The sequence below is a fragment of the Perca fluviatilis genome, chromosome 21 (assembly GCF_010015445.1).
Source record: "Perca fluviatilis chromosome 21, GENO_Pfluv_1.0, whole genome shotgun sequence".
Taxonomy (NCBI): domain Eukaryota; kingdom Metazoa; phylum Chordata; class Actinopteri; order Perciformes; family Percidae; genus Perca; species Perca fluviatilis.
This window is the reverse complement of record NC_053132.1, coordinates 7,332,828-7,351,667: the sequence shown is the minus strand read 5'-3', so window position 1 is coordinate 7,351,667 and position 18,840 is coordinate 7,332,828. Positions and strand designations below refer to the sequence as shown.

Below are 18,840 nucleotides of genomic sequence, written 5' to 3'. Positions count from 1 at the left end.
ATGACTTTTTCATGACTTTTCTTTTAAAATTTTCGACATACTATACTATGACGTTTTTCAAAATCTTCGACATACTATACTATGACTTTTTCGACATACTATACAATGGCTTTTTTCGACATACTATACTATGACTTTTTTCTACATACTATACTATGGCTTTTTTCGACATACTATACTATGCCTTTTTATGGCTTTTTTCGACATACTATACTATGACTTTTTTATGGCTTTTTTCGACATACTATACTATGACTTTTTTATGACATTTTTCGACATACTATACTATGGCTTTTTTCTACATACTATACTATGACTTTTTCGACATACTATACTATGACTTTTTTATGACATTTTTCGACATACTATACTATGGCTTTTTTATGACATTTTTCGACATACTATACTATGGCTTTTTTCTACATACTATACTATGACTTTTTCGACATACTATACTATGACTTTTTTCAACATACTATACTATAACTTTTTTCGACATACTATACTATGACTTTTTTATGACATTTTTCGACATACTATACTATGACATTTTTCGACATACTATACTATGGCTTTTTTCGACATACTATACTATGACTTTTTTATGACATTTTTCGACATACTATACTATGACTTTTTATGACATTTTCGACATACTATACTATGACTTTTTTATGACATTTTTCGACATACTATACTATGAATTTTTTATGACATTTTTCGACATACTATACTATGACTTTTTTATGACATTTTTCGACATACTATAGTATGACATTTTTCGACATACTATACTATGACTTTTTTATGACATTTTTCGACATACTATACTATGACATTTTTCGACATACTATACTATGGCTTTTTTCTACATACTATACTATGACTTTTTTCAACATACTATACTATGACTTTTTTCAACATACTATACTATGACTTTTTTCGACATATTATACTATGACTTTTTATGACTTTTTTCGACATACTATACTATGACTTTTTTCGACATACTATACTATAACTTTTTTCGACATACTATACTGACTTTTTTCGACATACTATACTATAACTTTTTTCGACATACTATACTATGACTTTTTTATGACTTTTTTCGACATACTATACAATGACTTTTTTCGACATACTATACTATGAATTGTTTTGACTTTTTCGACAAACTATACCATGACTTTTTAAGGTTTTTTTCGACATACTATACTATGGCTTTTTTATGACATTTTTCTACATATTACGGATATCTTGGATTTGTTTTTATTGCACCGCTGCAGGACTCCAACATGGGGTGAACGTGTTTACTGGGTGAGCTAGAGGCCGCCCTATACTATGACTTTTTCTGACATACTATACTATGACTTTTTCTGACATACTATACTATGAATTGTTTTGACTTTTTCGACAAACTATACCATGACTTTTTAAGTTTTTTTTCGACATACTATACTATGACTTTTTTCCAACATACTTTTTTGACTATTTTGGACATACTATACTAAGACTTTTTTTCAACATACTATACTATTACTTTTTATGACTTTAATGTCCCAGGTAAAAAAGTAGTATACTTTAGTGTATTAGTAATATGAATGAAGTACATGAAGTATAAAACAAGTATGCTTCTACTTGTTGTGCTTTCTTTAAAGTGTATTTAATATGTACTTTTTAAAAGTATACTTCAAAATAGATGTAATTAAGTTCAACTTCAGAGTCCAAAAAGTAAGTATACTAATTTGCCAGTAATCAAATTATTTTTCATTAGTGTATTTTAGTGCACTTGAAGTTTAAAAAAAGTTGTTCCATTTTAGTATACTATTTACACTTGAAGTGTAGTCAAATAGATGTTAAGTTGAAGTTAATACATAATTGAATAAACTTAACTATACTTGGATTTGACGAAAATAGTACTAAATGTAGAAAATATACTTAGTACACTTTATTAAAGTATATTTTTAATAGAATTCTTTTTCACCTGGGGTGGTAAAAAGTCATAGTATAGTTATGTGGTAAGAAATGTCATGAACAAAGTCATATGATAGTCCATCCATCAATCGTCCTCCGCATGGTCGTGGTATGTCAAAAAATGGCATGAAAGTCATAGTATAGTATGTTGAAAAAAAGTCATAGTAAAGCATGTCGAAAAGTCATAAAAAAGTAAGTCATAAAAGTCATAGTATAGCATGTCGAAAAAAGTCACAGTATAGTATGTAGATAGAAATGTCATAAAGAAAGGTTATGGTCTTTTTGATTTAAAGTATAATCTGGTTAGGGATTGTTCTGTTTTTAAGAGCTGCATTCTCACATCACATCATGACTGTGGTTGGAGAGATTGCTTAATAAATACCCATAATAATATCCTAACTGAAATCCAGACTATTCTTTCCTGCGTTTTTGTTATAAGGCACATGTGGGTATGCTTTACCTAGTCCGCTTCCCCCCCCCCATTTTATGAGCGAGGAGGATTATGGTAAGCAAAAACAAACAAACCAAATTAATTATGTGATTCAGCTGCTCAGGCTGTTTACAGGAACAGTCGTCATTTCAGGAAATGTTATTTGCTTTCTTACCAAGAGTTAAATCAAAACATACCTCTCTCATGTCTAGGCGGTAAATATGAAGCTACAGCCAGCAGCCGGTAACCTTAGCTTGGAATAAAGACTGCCAGCCTCATATTCACTGCACAGTCAAAAAGTAAAGAAGCTAAATTTTTCAAAAATATCAAACTATTCCTTTACCTGAAACAGCATTTGGCCCTAATACTTTGCACACATATTTAACAAATGTTCCATATTTATCCATTTACATGCAGACAAGATGTGATAATTAGAAGGCAGCAGCAAATAAAAGTACACCCAGTGTTCAAGATTGCAATTTAAAAGACAGAAAGAAAAGATCTCAATCACCCATGTTAAATATTTAATAGAAAATACAATATATAAAACGTTGACCAACTTCAGTGTTAACACTTGATCATAGTAACATAGCTATCACAGCAAAATCTGTATTACTGACGTAACTTAAAGCTTAAATATTGTGAAAAACATTCCAATATAACAATTAATTAACGGATAATCCCTGGCACGGCTACTTACTAAAGAAATCAATAATTTGACACAAAATATTGATTTAAAAACAGATTCTCATAGATCTATAATCAAAACTCTGTCCATGGCAGCAGTCTGCTATACAGAAATAACAGATCGTTGAATGCTGTGATTGACCAATCAGAATCAAGTATTCAACAAAGCTGTGTAATAATTAAGGTTTAATTGCCATTTGTCCATTCGAAGGTTTGGCAAAGCAAGATGAAGTGTCTTTCTGAGTCAGTATGCCCAACGACGTTTGTTCGCCTGGTATAAAAGCGTGAAGCACAGGAGACCTTCAGCGTCGTCTAAACGCGCGGGAGATTCTCCAAGCGTTGGGCTCCTCGTAGCGGTTGTAGAGAGGTTCCAGTTTCTGTTGCCTCTTCTGCCTGCTGAGGCGCGTGGGATCGGCAACTCTGTAGAAAGCCGGCGCAAACTCCACCAGCCAGCGAGGGTCGATGGTGGTCACCTCCCGCATGTACTCCTTGGTGGTCAGCACCAACTCATGGTACACAAGCCTGCAGGAAGTATAACAGGGACAAAAAAAATACAGTTAATATTGATTAAGGGCTGCAACTAAAAGATTATTTTCATTAACAATACATCTAAAAATCTGTAATCAGTGAACACTTCTTTTAATTTTTCTTGATAAACGAACTGTGTTTATTCATTTTCATGTACATTTCAGCAATAATTTTATTTATTTTTATTTTATTATTTCAGGACAATGCACATTTGATGAACATGTACAGCAGTACACGTAAAAGTGCCAGATTGTAGCCCAAAGGCTAATTTCCATCTGTAGTCCATTTGGCAGGTAGAAATTACAATAAAAGGACAAAAGATATACACTAGTAACATTTGCTATATATAACAGAGTAAAACAGGACCAAAGAAAAGAAAAACAGGACAAATCATTAGTAAATGTTAAAACAGAGACACAACATACATATGCTCTACTGAGCTAATACGGTACAGCATACAAGTAGAGGTGACCCACGCTTGGTTAGCTCTAAGACAAAATATATACAGTAATAACATTTGTTATATAAAGCAGGGAAAAACAAAATGAAAGAAAACAAGACAATTTATTAGTAAGTGTTAAGACGAAATAATAATATAATCATGATTAATTCACAGAAATCCATAGAACACCTCCATACACTCATTGTACAGAAAGACACAGCTCTAAGTAAGGCCTAAATAACGATTGTGGGATACAGATTTAAATCTTGTCGACTAAGTCAGATAAGTATTTCAGCACTAAAATCAGGACATACCATTCTGGCTGGCGGTTAAAGAGAGTGCTGGAGGGGTGGAGGTACACCACCTGCTGGTCAATCAGGGTACGGTACCCATCATGAGGGTGCTTCCTGGCCGAGTTCCTGAAGAAACCGCTGCAGATAGCTTTCTGGACCCGCACCGTAGCTGTTCCACAGGATACCACGTCTAACTTGTGTCTAAGGAATATATAGTGTTGTTAAATATGTGTACGCTCAAAATTGGTCTAGGGATTTGTAAAACTGTAGTCAAATTGTAGTTTTTCTCACAAGACATCAACAAGATTATGTTTGATTAAGGTTAAATACTGTGCGACTATTTTTCCTTCAATTCTGACATACATTGCTGCATATTTCTATATCTCTTAATCACCATGATTACATCTACAGTCATTTCTCCATTCCACACTATATGAGGTTAAATGCGGTCTATGAAAACACTGAAATATGCAAAGTAAAATCAAAGAAATGATTGAAACACAGTCAAATTTAATACGTAGAAGAAGACTACCTGTCCATGATGCTCATCATCTGCTTGCGTATGTCCTGAGCTCTCTTTAATGAGCGGGCTTGGATGAAGTTCTCGAAACACCAGGGGTTGGAGAACTTGTTGTTCTTCCACGAGTTGTAGACAGCCAGCAACGTAAGGTGGTCTCCCTCGGGCTGGAAGAACTTTGTCTTTTTCTGGTCAGCCTGGGCCTGTTTGTCCTGAAAATGGAAGGATTGAGGTTTTTTTGTGCCTTTTGACCAAGCAGAGAACCTGATACGTGTTATTACACAAAAGGTTTTAAGCATGTTGCCTTGAAAATGCTTTAATTAGGTTTCCCATCAAAGATTTGGAGAGTAATCATATGTTCATGTTAGTGATGTCAAACATTTAAAATATTCAATCACATTAATGTCATAGTTAACTCGCAATTAATCGCACATTTTATTTATTCTAAATGTCCCTTGATTTCTTTTTGTCCCATTATTTTTTCTCATTTTAATGCTCTTATCAACATGGAGAAGTGGATCTGCTTGCTTTGTGCTTTTGTCGCCTGGCTTTGACAAGTGGGGGTGGGGAATTCGCATCAGCTGTGTGCTTGGCCATCATCAAGTGGTATTTCAGAGTGGACGTGCTGCGATGATAGCTCAGTTCACAACGACAAAACACACAGATCACTTTGGTCTTGTCAATGGAACCATTTGGCAACTTTTTAAAAATAAACTTTCCATTCAGAATCTTATTGGCATCAATTTCGCCGCCTCGCGCTCGCCATCCACTCAAAACCTAACGTTAGCCTCCTACTCTTTGGCCGGCTCGCAAGTCCAAACCAGTGTGTGCGGCGTGCCTGTTGTTCTGTTTCCGGTCTAGCGAGATCCGGTGTGGTGTTGTAGTTTTTCTAACGTTACTAGTTGTTGCAACAGCATGTGAAAAAAAACTACAAAGTTTGCTAGGCCAAAAAGAACGTTAATCTCATGATAAAAAAATTGACGCCGTTAAAATGGGTTTGCGTTAATGCCGTTAATAAACTCGTTTAACTGACAGCACTAGTTCATGTTATAGAAGTAAGTCTAGTCTAATGTGGTCAGTATGACCGTCATCGTGTGTTAGCCACATACCTTTGGTCTGTAAAAGATGTTCTGCACCGACAGCATTGACACGATGGTGAGCATCTCGTCACTGCAGCCCAGATGGACGGACATGATCAACATCTTACACAGCATGGGCTCCAGAGGAAACTCCGCCATCTGAACCACAGAGACAGGTGGGAATCAAATACAGACAGTATGCATAATGAAGATCAAACCAAAATGCCTAAACAGAGATCTTGGAACACAGTGGACAAATGTATTCTAGGTATTTCTCGGTTGGTCATTCAAACACACTTGCACAGATTATACGAGTAAATACAGCTGTATCATCGGTTAGCACGCGACAATCCAACTATTCTCCTCACCCTTCTGCCCAGCCGTGTGAGTAAGCCTTCATCATCCAGAGCTCCCAGAGTGTAGAGCTGCTCCATGGCTGTGATCAGAGTCTCCATGGGAGGAGGGTCCATGAAGTCAAAAGCCAGGAGGTCATTGATGCCCATGGCCTGGGGAGGGGAGGAGAGCAAAGGGGGGAAAGTAAGAAAATCACAGTGACAATAATGGTAAAGCCCAAAAGAATATAATAATAAACAACAACAGGGCAACAGATTCATGAATTGTGCTCAGATTGAAATCTCCTAATCACAAGACAAAGCAACACCCTTGCTTATGTTTTATCACAATCCCAAAAAGCAGTTAGACAGATTGAAACTAGTGCTGTCAAACGATTAAAATATTTAATCGCAATTAATCACACATTTTTATCTATTCTAAATGTCCCTTGATTTCTTTTGTCCCATTATTTTTTCTCATTTTATTTTTCTCATCCATTTTGGCGTCTCGCGCTCGCCATCCACTCAAAACGTTAGCCTGCTACTCTTTGGCCGGCTCGCATGCCCAAACAAGTGTGTGCGGCGTGCCTGTTGTTCTGTTTCCGGTCTAGCGAGATCCCGTGTGGTGTTGTAGTTTTTCTAACGTTACTAGTTGTTGCAACAGCACGTGCAAAAAACTACAAAGTTTGCTAGGCCATATAGAACATTAATCTCGCGATAAAAAATTGACGCCGTTAAAATGGGTTTGCGTTAATGCCGTTAATGCATTTGACGGACAGCACTAATGGAAACTGATTAATAGAGGTGTTAGAAGGGTCAGTAAATTGCCTTCAGAGAGAGCACAGTGCTGGCCAAGTTGGTTCTCTGGATCTCAGGCACGTTGGTGGTCAGCATCTCGTCTCTGTAGGCTCTCTCGGTGTAGAGCCTGTAACACTTCCCTGGGCCCGTTCTGCCGGCTCGACCCGACCTCTGCTTGGCCTGGGCCTGAAAACACATCAAGGAGTTTTTAAAAGGATTAGAGTCTATCAATCAAATCATTACCAATAATGGGGGTGGGGTTGGGGGGGTTAAAATGGATATACCTGTGATATTGGAGTCACCACAAGCTGGTCGATGCCCGACTTGGAATTATACACAATCTGTTTAACAAAGCCAGGGTCCACCACGTAGTAGATTCCATCAATAGTGAGAGACGTCTCAGCAATGTTTGTGGCAATGATGACCTGGTGGTAAGCAGTGAGGGGGAAAAAAATGAGAGGATCAGAAATGAATCACTCTTTGAGCTGAATAATTTGTTCTGTGCTGAGCTTTAGATTAAAATACAAATTAAAACCACCAAATCCCATAGTAAAATGTACCTTAATTCAGCAAAGACACGTATTTTCAAAGTGTTATTTTGGAACTTAAATAAGAAGTAAAAGAACTGGTGTCTGGCTCTAAAAATGCCCCCAACAATACAACAGCTTTAATCTTATCCAGTAGAGTGCATTACCTTTCTGCTGCCTAGGGGTGCAGGGTCAAAGATTCTTGTCTGCATCTCGCTGGGCAGCGCGGAGTAAACTGGCAGAATAATCAGCTCGGGAACGTTCGGCCCCAGTGACTTCATTCTCTCATACAAGATCTCACAAGCGGTGTCGATCTCTTCCTGTCCAGTCAGAAACACCAGGACGTCACCTGGATTAAGAACAGGGAGAAAATGAATGTTTAAGGTTTAAAGCAAGTATAAAACGCCTTAAAATAATCACCACTTGTCCCTGGGACTTGAAATTCAAGATGGTGTAAGGAAACCGGTTTCTGACGCAACCGTACCTGGGGGCTCGGTTAGATGGATCTGCATAACAGTGATGAGACTGGCATCCATGTAGTCTGTCTCAGGTTCTTTGGTGTAGAGAACCTCCACTGGGAAAGTCCTTCCTGGGATGGTGAAGATGGGCGCTTCGTAAAAATACTGGGAGAACTTCACGGCGTCCAGCGTAGCAGAGGACACGATCAGTTTCATGTCTTTGCGTTTCTGTATCGTCTAAAAAGAGACGAAGGAGGTCGTTGTATGAGAAAGTGTTGCTATGAATTTACTGTTTTTGGAAAACATTGTATGAGTTTGTAGAATACCTTCTTGAGAAGGCCAAAGAGCACGTCGGTGTGGATTGTTCTCTCGTGGGCCTCGTCGAGCATAATGAGGGAATACTGACTCATGTCTGGGTCCAGCAGACACTCCCTCTGCAGCATACCATGGGTCATGTACTTGATTACTGTCTCAGTACTGGTGCAGTCCTCAAAACGAATCGTGTAACCCACCTAAAATGAAGGTTAAAAAAAAATAAATGGGAGGAAAGGCTCTCAGTAATAAATTCTTGTACATATTCAGAATGAGAACTCACCTCTTGGCCTAGACAGCAACCATACTCCTCGGAGACCCTCTTGGCCACCGACATGGCGGCTACACGACGGGGCTGCGTACAGCCAATCTTCCCCCGGGAGGTGTAGCCTGCCTCCGCCAGGTACTGAGTGATCTGCGTGGTCTTACCAGACCCCGTCTCTCCAACTACGATCAAGATCTGATTATCGTGGACAGCCTGTCAAGAGGAAGAATTAACTGGTAAGATATTAAAGTGCATCCATTCAGCCCGAGATTATTTGTTCTGGGAGATGGATCAATCCTAATTGGGATGGATAAGTGCATAGGAAGTTGGGTCCAAACTAGTTTAATGATAGACAGACAGATTGGGCTTGTGAGATGGTTAGGGTGGCAGCGTTTGAAAAGATGTCACATAAATCAAATTGGATGTCTACACGGGAAAATGGGGAAGGTACTTGAGCTTTCTGGAGGGCTCCTAGGAAGCTTTGTGCTGGGAAGAGACGTGTATGATGGGCAAAAATCCTTGATTACGCGGCACGTTTTCTTAAAACATGCGATGGAATATGCGGGATATTTATGCAATTTTATGCGATGAAATTGCGGGAACTTGCAAAAACTGCAGTTTGATGAAAAAGAGGGGAAAAAAAGTGATTCCCCCAACACCCTGCTTTTCAATGATGTTCACGTCGCGTAATTACGTCACTTCATAATGTCACTTCATAGCGTTCCCATGGTAACAGGGGAAAATGGCTGCTCTTGTGTGAAGTAAGTGCAACATTTTTCAACTTTCTGCTAAGATATATGTGACTTTTTTGCAACGAAAATGCGTGGATTATGAAATCATGCAAGCCCTGCATATTTTGCGCAGAAATCGGCAATTTTTGCGGCGAAAGTGCGGCGTATTTGAAAAAATGCGGCGCCCGCATCAATATGCGGACTTTGGCTGAATATGCATTTAATTATTCGATCGCATAGTCGCGTTTTTCTGGAGGGACTGTCAGTGGGTAGATGTACTGTATATATGTTGTAATTTTGGGATTTACACCTTTTAGACATCACTCATAAGTCCCCCTTTCTCATTCAGTTTTCCTATCATCTCTCCACTGCTCGTACCTGAACAAGCTCTGCCTTAAGCTTGTAAATAGGCAGACTCTCTCTCTGCTGCAGGATGGACAGTTCTGTCTTCTTGCCATACGACACCTGGTTCCCTCCGAAGGCTTGTCTTTTCCACTCTGGAAGATCGACAGGCATAGCGCCGATGCCTCTCATGTTAGCAGCAATCTGCCTTCCTTCATCTGTACAGGAGAGGAATAAGGACTAATGTAAAGTTCCGGCAAGATCCTACTATTTTGTTTAATCTAGATTAAATGCAATGATAACGAACATGCTATCAAGTCTTTTTTGTATTAAACCATGAGTCAGAGGTAGTGACCAGGACTGGAAGGAACTTGTAAAGCCTCCGATCTCCCCTCGGGCTACAGAGTGCAGAGTCACAGTGCATTATGACTGTGTGCCAGCGTAAACTCATGGGGCAGCTAGATAATCATCTCCAGTCATGCCGTGGTAACAATGTAACAGTGTAATAGGCCTGGCACAAGACAGATGGTTACATTTCATTTTCTGACACAACATAGATTGACTTTGTCCTATCATTAATTTACGGTTGAACGTTTGTTCCACTGATGCTTGAAGAAAATAAATAAATAAATAAATCACACAGGGTGTTACAGCCTCATTTATAAAGTGAGGGCTCGAGCATTACAGATGTGTAGTCTCAGGTCCTTACAATCAGGCATGGGGTCTATCCAGTTCTTGTGGAGACCCGTAGGGATGGCGTCCAACTCTGCTGCGCGAGCCGCCTGCTTCAGCTCTCTCCTCTCCTTCGCAAGAGCGCTCTGCATCATGGCTGCTTGGGAGAGGGAGCCGTCTGGATTCTGATGGACAAAATGGAAACAATTATTGGTAGGATGATAGAAGAAACTAAATACTTCCAGGTATCTAATTTACTATATTTAAAATAAATCCTCAAAATCATCCAACTATGCCACCTACTAGCAATAAAAGTAACAGCAGCAGGTGCTGGTAGCACTGCAGATGGCCATGTGCCGATATGCACCATCTATAGGCAAGGAGAGTATTAGCTGCTCTAATTCTGAAACTTCTTACATATGCAGTAGTTTTTCTTTTCTATAGCTGCGGTTAGTGTTTGTGTGTTTGTCTGTGTTTTTAGATTGTATATTTCAACCTTTATGAATAGAGATACAGATACTAGAATAAAGTATAATGAAGAATTTACAGTGTCATTGTAGGTTTTCTCTCCTCCAGAACTGTCCCTAGGGGTAAAAAAAAGGATGTGAGGCAGAGGACAAAAGTTTTTTTTCCTTGGTGCTGCATATTCCTAACTATAAATTTGGAGGTTGTTTATTGGTAGAATAGTGAGCTCTGGACAGGGATTTTTGAAAGCTTAAAAGAGTAATTTAACAACCCCTGAAAATCTTGTTTCATCCAGTGTTGGTTTAACTTCAACTACTTAATTGTAGTATCCAATATCCAGAGGTTGTTGTGACGCAATCAATTATTTTATGTTAGTGTAAAACCTACACACAAAGAATATGAGTGAGTTACAACTCCGTTCCATGAGATTTTATTTAAATAGATATTAAGTATGACCTGCATAGATCTACCCACACCCCCAAACAACAAGTCTGAATGTATACCTTTACTATTTTGACTGGGCTCATGGTTGTGCTCCATTTAGTCTGTCCCCTCAGGAATGGTGGTTCCTCTTCCACTAGATCAATCTCTAATTCTACATCTGGGGAGGAAAAAGAGACATTGTCATGCAACATTACTTTATTTTTTAGCAAAAAACTTAAGAATAAAGCGTAAAGTTTTACCTTCATCATCATCTATTTTAGGAAGGATTCCCGTCTCCTCGTCAAATTCTGGGAATTCTTCTTTAGGAAGTACGTTGGCTGCAATCATCTGAATGGGAGAACATGTTTTTTTCCGGAATGGTTATAAACATTGCCAAGGAAGACATCAGCATTACTTAAATTAATCCATTTTACATGAATGAGTTTGATGAATACCTGTTTAATTTCCCATTTTTCAAGGTCAGTTATCTTGGAAAGCCGTTTGCGTTCGGTTGGGTTTTCCTCCAGTTCCACCATGCTGGCTTCAACAGGGCGGTCGGGGTTCCTCATGGCCTCGTCTCCGACTGCAGTGTCCAGGTTTCTTCTCCGGTTGGGGTTCAAGTCCTCCCCCGTCTCTTGGTTGACATCCTGGCAACAAGTAAACCATTGACCATTCATTTCTAGCCAACATTTGAGAAACCAATTATTATATTGGATGTTACTTAAACTGTTTTTGCAAATAAATGTATGGAGTACTTTAACATTTGGACATGTTGTATGCATTGTAACCAGCAAAGTTACATTTGATTTCAAGTCATTGTCTAAAAGTGGGAGAAAATGCATGATTTATGATCCACCTACAATAACTAACTAATCAATAGCAACAAATACTATTGTTTTTTTGGGTCAACATTTTAAGGTGGGTATTTAGTATCTCCTTTATTTTAATCAACTGGTTACTTTTACAGCTGTTGGGAAACAGAGAGGGGAAAGTGTGAGAGGATTGCATCTTTTCACACATTATCTGCACACATCTTACTGTCAGACTGTTTTCATCATGGTCAATGGATTTCTCTCGTTTCCTTGCGGAGTAACATACAAACGACTGTCCCTCTCCGGGCTGTATGATTGTACGACGGCTACACGACTCACCTTCATGCTGAGGCTGGCTTTGGTTCCAGTGAATGACAGCACTTTGACCTTCACCTTTTGGCCTTTGGTGACCACGTCAGCCACATTGGCTATACGTCCTTCTTTGCGCAGTTCTGAGATGTGCACCAGGCCTTCCCAGCGTTTCCTGCAGACAATAACATTTTAATACTATAGGCCAGGAGGATCAGGGTGCACACAGCAGAACATTCTATAAAAAAACACTGAAATGTGAGTGCAAAAGGGAGAAATATTGAAATGTTTAGAAGTAGACTCAAGACAAATAAGTAACACTGAAATCCTGGAATACAAAACATCAAAACAAGATGGTGTGCATGTCTGTAAAGACAATTTCTGTGACTGACCTGAGGCCCTCTAGCTGCACAAAACATCCAAATTGCATAATACTGCTGATTTTGCCGTTGTAGATGTCGCCCACAACAGGCTCCTCTGGCGGAGGGCGATCCACAAGTCTATCACGTAAACAGTTAGAGTCTCGGTTATCCTTCTTGTTGTTGTTGTTGTTGTTGCTGCTGCTGCTGCTGTTGTTGTTGTTGTCATCGTCTCTGCGAGGGCTGGGTGGATGGTCACTCCAGCGAGACACTCGTTTCCTTTTGGGCTTAGGGTTTGTTTCTCCTTCCCGATCTCTTGATCTTGAGCGAGGACGAATTTGCTGACATCCAGTCTGCCTGTCTGTGTCTCGACTTCTGTCACTGGGCAAATTTCTGAGGAGCAAATAAGAAAAAGACAAGTCTGATTTTTACTCCAGTCAGTTATAAAAGAGACAATTTGATTTTGAAATATATCATAAACTCTCCTGTTCTATCAGCTTCTTTTCTAAGTGGCAGGTGTCTACTTTTGGGACTTTTTTTTTTTTTTACCCATTATCGGAGCTTGTTCCACAGAAGTTAGGCATGAGCATCTCCAGCTCCTTCATGGCTGCTGCTGCAACCTGCTGATCATCTTTATCTGTGTGGCGTGGTGGAAACTGATGAAGAGGTAATAATTAGTGCCAACAGCTCCATAAATACTATAAACTGTAAACTTTTCCCACTGACAAAGAGTTGTATTTTTCTTTAGAGGTTTGCCAGAAGGTTAAAATATAATTGAGAGAAGAATGCTTTAATTGCCTGCCATCCTTTTTCAGGGTGTCTACAGGTATCAGACACTCAAATGTAATGCTTTTTAAAGACATTTTAAAATATTGCAGGTAAGTATGAAGTATATATGTGGTCCCGTGAAGAGGTTGCTTTTATGTAGGAATATGGTTATTAGAGAGAGTCAGGTTGTTCTACATAAGACAGTGGTAAGTTTAAAGATTAGTTACATCAGAAATGTGGATTTGCGCACACAAACAACTTGACCCATTTTGACAATAAGAAATTTAAAGATGGATAAAATTATTTAGATAAAATGTTTGTGGCAATTAAGACCTCACAAATCTCAGACTATTTAATTACTTTTTAAAGCCTACAACTTATACAATTTAATTTAAGACTTTTTAAGTACTTATAGACACCCTGTTTTTGAATGAGCCTTACCATCCACACAGGATCATCTGGTTTACATAAGGCAGGGAATTTCTCTTTCAGCTTGTCCTCACGTGTTGGCTGATGAGCTGTCATACACAACAGAGAAGAGATCATTTAACAGTGGACCCAGAGCTGTAAAACACAAGGTATTGTTACATAAAATGAATTAAAAAGTCTCTGTACCTTTACTAGTAGATGGTGGGGCTCGCATGGTTTGAATAAGTCTATGTAAGTTACCAACAAAGGTGTCCTTAAAAAAAGAAGCATCGGTGTAAATACAATGCAACAGCAACAAACATGAAATTGAAGGTGTTTGTTAGCACGCTTACTGTAAAATCTGCTCCATTTTTTAACAGAGCTGCTTTGAAATCCTCAAATGTTGGGTGTTTTTCGGCCAGGCTGATGATAAATTCGGCTGCAAAACATCAACTGTTGTTTAGCTGCATGCTAATATAGCTAGACGTTGAAACAGTTAGTTAGCTAGCTCTGTAGATGAAAAAAACAATGTTGTCATGTAGCGTAACGTTACCCAGATCTTTTTCGCTTATTCCTAGATGATTCTCCAACTCCGTACACACCTTTGAAACCAAAGATAAATATTCAAGACGCTTTATTTCGTCTAAAGTAGCCATTTCTCTGTATTTATTTTGACCGGAACAGGAAAGGGTTCTTCTTCTCCTTCTTTAGTTAAAGCGCCAACGAAAGTGTTTAAGTGCTGCTGCTGCCCCCTACCGGTCAACAGGCAGATAACACATTACAGTTTACACAGTAAAACCTTAGTGGTGGGAATGAGCCAAGTGGTGCATTTAAGTACAATTTTGAGGTACTTAGTAATTCGAGTTTTTCCATTTCATGCTACATAAAACTTTATTTATTTATTTATAAAAGAAAAAAAAATTGGGGGCTTTTTTGCATTTAATTGATAGGACAGCTGTACGCATGAATGGGGGAGAGAGAGAGGGGGGACGACATGCAGAAAAGAGCCACCGGTCGGACTCGAACCTGGTCCACCGCGGTAAGGACTGAGCCTTGGTACGGTTTGGGGGGGCACTCTCAAACAGGTGAGCTACCAGGATGCCCCAATGTTACCTAATACTTTTAGTCCAGTACATTTTGTAGTTAAATATTGTACTTTTTATACAACTATATTTATTTGATTAGTTAATTTGCAGATTCAGATTAATACAAATACAAACCAACTAATAAATTATGTATTATGGATAAGCTACCCAGAAGTATATATATATATATTTTTTTTTTTTAAAGTCCAACCTTTATTAGTGATGATTACACATTAATGCATTAATTATTATAAACCAATCATATAGTATGATTCTGAAATGGCCCGTTCTGCATAGCGAGTACAGTTACTACATCCATAGAATATACCACAACATATTAGGGTTATATATTAAACCTATTACATCCAGTTGCATTTCCTAAGGGTTGCATTTCTTGTCATTTTTTAAAATTTTCCGAGTCAAATGTCTAAGTTAGATTTTTTTGTTTCTATGTGTGGCTTAGGTAACAGACAACACCAATCTACGAGCACTAACGTAGTACTGCACGTTTCCATCTAATTAAAAGTTCACAACACAATCCAACAGGAGTAAGAAAAATTTGCATTTATTGGAGGACATATTTTTATAGTTTCACTGGCAAGTAAAATAAAGCAACAGTCTCAGATACACACACGAGTGAAAGCTGTCCATGCTACAGTACAAAATCTATCAAACAATCGTTCAACGCTTATGCTCTGACAAGTATTGACTAGTGAAACATAAAGATTCCATAATGGTCCCATCAGGTCGTATTTCGGCATAACATTATGCTATTACAATTTACAGTCAAAATAAATAGTCCACTGTTTTTCAGAATCTCCTCAGAAGATTATCTATAAAACTGTTGTCGAAACAACAGATTTGGATCTTATTGTTCCTGTATTAGTGCTATGAAAAGCAAGTAAGCTCCGGGTTTCCTAAAATAATGACACTAAAATTACCATATTGTAGGAACTTCTGGGGGAAAATGTACAACGTGTACGCATTTAAAAGGAGAAGTGAAAACACAGCTTGAAGTTGAGTTGGGATGCTAAAAACTTCAACCACTAGATGGTACAGGACGATGCATCCGACTCCATCGTGACTGTCAAAACGTTGTTCTGTATGGGTGATGTCACGCATATCAACGGCGTCTGAAGGCACGAGAGATTCTCCAAGCGTTGGGCTCCTCGTAACGGTTGTACAGAGGCTCGAGGCGCTGTTGTTTCTTCTGCTTGCTGAGGCGCGTGGGGTCGGACACTTTGAAGAAGGCAGGTGAAAACTCCACCAGCCAGCGAGGGTCGATGGTGGTTACCTCCCGCATGTACTCCTTGGTGGTCAGCACCAACTCATGGTACACAACCCTGAGGATAAGAGAGGCAGGATGTCACATTTGGAAATTAACCATGATAAAAAAGGACATTTATTTCTTGTTTAGCTGCTAAAAAGGTTGAACTGAGGTGCTGTCGTACCACTCAGGCTGGCGGTTGAACAGAGCGCTGGAGGGGTGGATGTATACAACTTGCTGGTCTATAAGGGTCCGGTAGCCTTCTTGAGGATCCTTTTTAGCTGCATTCCTGAAGAAGCCACTGCAGATGGCTTTCTGGACCCGTACTGTGGCTTTGCCACAAGATACCACATCCAGTTTATGTCTGAAGAGAAGAGAGAGCATGTTGGAGGATCATGAGCAAGACTCAGTTGCTAACATGTATTGTTGTTCTGCCTTGCCATCTTAACAATTATACCTGTCCATGATACCCAGCATCTGTTTGCGGATGTCCTGGGCTCTGCGCAGGGAGCGAGCCTGGATGAAGTTCTCATAACACCAGGGGTTGGAGAACTTGTTGTTCTTCCAGGAGTTGTAAACCGCCAGCAGGGTCAAGTGATCCCCCTCAGGTTGGTGAAACTTTGCCTTCTTCTGGTCGGCCAAGGCCTGCTTGTCCTTTAACACAAGAAGAAAAAGAAATAAACAAATGAGGCACTGTGATTGGATCTTTACTCTGGGAAAATTTAAAATCAAATGATGACGGGACAAACTGTCACGGTCATGATAAATAAACTCATAATTTTGAAAACGCAAAAAAGTGAAATTCTGAGCTGTCTGGACATATCTTTTGCAAAAACCCGAAGACAGCAATTAATTAAAAACAAAACTAGAAGTGGCATTTTATAATTTCTTAACTTTTTTTTTCTCTCAATTGGTCCACAAATATAAACAGCCATAGGCTAAACTGTCTATATGTTGTTATTTTATTAAACTTTTTTTTTACACTATGAATAGACTGAGGAAATAAGCTTTTCAAAAATCCATTCATAAGTTTTCATCAACTGTGACACAGAAATGTTGTATTTCTAATATAAAATAAATAAAAAAAAACACACAATGATAATTAAATTTGACTCGGGTCTTGAAATATATTAGAAAACTGCCCACTCAGAAAACGCTTCAAAGTCATATTTACTCCGAGGTTAGGTGGCGGACATACCTTGGGCCTGTAGAAGACGTTCTGCACCGACAGCATTGACACGATGGTGAGCATCTCTTCACTGCAGCCCAGATGGACGGACATGATCAACATCTTACACAGCATGGGCTCCAGAGGAAACTCCGCCATCTAGAAGACAGATGCAGGGAGAAGAAACAATAACAATTATTGGGGCAATGCTTATAAAAGACAAGAGGGAAGTGAAGGTCATAATAGAAAAAAACAAAAGCAACCACACACTGAACCACAACGAACTACAAAGTGCATGAATGTAATTGGATGTAGATTGATTCTCTTCATCTTCGCAGCTGAGGGAAACCAACACGTAGAAGTATTACTTACCCTTCTGCCCAGCCGTGTGAGTAAGCCTTCATCATCCAGAGCTCCCAGAGTGTAGAGCTGCTCCATGGCTGTGATCAGAGTCTCCATGGGAGGAGCATCCATGAAGTCAAAAGACAGGAGGTCATTGATGCCCATGGCCTGGTGGGCGGAACATAAATAAAAAGATGAAAGACGATGGCAATGCATTACGTTCATAATATTAATAAGTTTAAGGCTGAGGAAGTTCAGCTGCAACTTTTGGTCCTTAATTTTCTACAATACTTAAATGCTACTGCATTGCAGACCTGTATAAAAGAGAGATGAATTGTCTTTGATTAACTAAAATCTTAATTAAGTCTTAAAGACAAATAATGAGAATGGGTAAATTAGATAAGATGCTTCAATTAGTTGTAACTATACGTTTCAATTAACGGGACATAAAGTAACTATATAAAAATATTACGGTTCAAATCCGCCATCATAATAGCAATGCGCTAGATATGCACCGATTTCAACTTGAAAGGCCGATTCCGATTTCTCATTGAGTTTGAACTGCCGATACCGATTTTAGCCCATTCCAATTTCATATTTTCTAACCACTTTCCAGCACACACAAATATTTATTTTCAACATTTCCATAAATAGAAAATTTTTTGAATAGATTAATTAAGACACTAAGTACAACCCTTTTGAACCATGCACCCAGCACACGGACCCTTTTTTCTGCCGTTAAACTAGCAAAAGTGGATTTGGACACGCCTTAAACGCACATGCGCTTCACGCTGTGCGCTTAGATCGTTAAAATATGGCCCTCCATGTCTAATGCAGCATCTTTTCAGAACATTGCAGGGTCAGTTATGGGATAGGAGGCAATATTCTGCCTCTAAGTTTCTGCTCCGTATACAGTTACGATCCATTCCTTTGACATTTAAGCTACGTTTCTACCTGGTGCTCATCCTAAACACACACATTCTGGGTATGATAAGAAGTAACACGTTTGTTGCAGATTGACTGTTTTACCTTCAGAGAGAGCAC

General features: G+C 38.9%; 2 protein-coding genes across 2 annotated transcripts in view; both read right to left on the bottom strand.

Moving 5' to 3' along the window:
- Positions 1-2,916: 2,916 nt before the first annotated feature.
- Positions 2,917-14,647, bottom strand: LOC120550848 (ATP-dependent RNA helicase DHX8-like). The gene is made up of 23 exons (XM_039787745.1): positions 14,488-14,647; positions 14,288-14,373; positions 14,142-14,208; positions 13,968-14,044; positions 13,308-13,414; positions 12,792-13,151; positions 12,430-12,574; positions 11,734-11,925; positions 11,539-11,626; positions 11,359-11,456; positions 10,428-10,575; positions 9,755-9,936; positions 8,664-8,858; positions 8,395-8,580; positions 8,095-8,305; positions 7,778-7,959; positions 7,368-7,508; positions 7,114-7,269; positions 6,322-6,459; positions 5,984-6,112; positions 4,890-5,086; positions 4,379-4,558; positions 2,917-3,616 (listed from the first exon to the last, which is right to left on the bottom strand). The coding sequence occupies exons 1-23, from the start codon at positions 14,588-14,590 to the stop codon at positions 3,397-3,399; spliced, it is 3,588 nt and encodes a 1,195-aa protein (XP_039643679.1). The 5' UTR covers positions 14,591-14,647; the 3' UTR covers positions 2,917-3,396.
- A 921-nt stretch (positions 14,648-15,568) lies between these two features.
- The window catches only part of LOC120550847 (ATP-dependent RNA helicase DHX8), a 12,442-nt gene continuing 9,170 nt past the window's right edge, over positions 15,569-18,840 (bottom strand). Inside the window, exons 18-23 of the mRNA XM_039787744.1 lie at positions 18,826-18,840; positions 17,827-17,964; positions 17,485-17,613; positions 16,744-16,940; positions 16,471-16,650; positions 15,569-16,362 (exon numbers count right to left, since the gene is read on the bottom strand). The exon at positions 18,826-18,840 is cut by the window's right edge and continues 141 nt beyond it. Coding sequence (XP_039643678.1) covers positions 16,143-16,362; positions 16,471-16,650; positions 16,744-16,940; positions 17,485-17,613; positions 17,827-17,964; positions 18,826-18,840 — 879 coding nt within the window. The 3' untranslated portion in view covers positions 15,569-16,142. The remainder of the gene's footprint in view (positions 16,363-16,470; positions 16,651-16,743; positions 16,941-17,484; positions 17,614-17,826; positions 17,965-18,825) is intronic.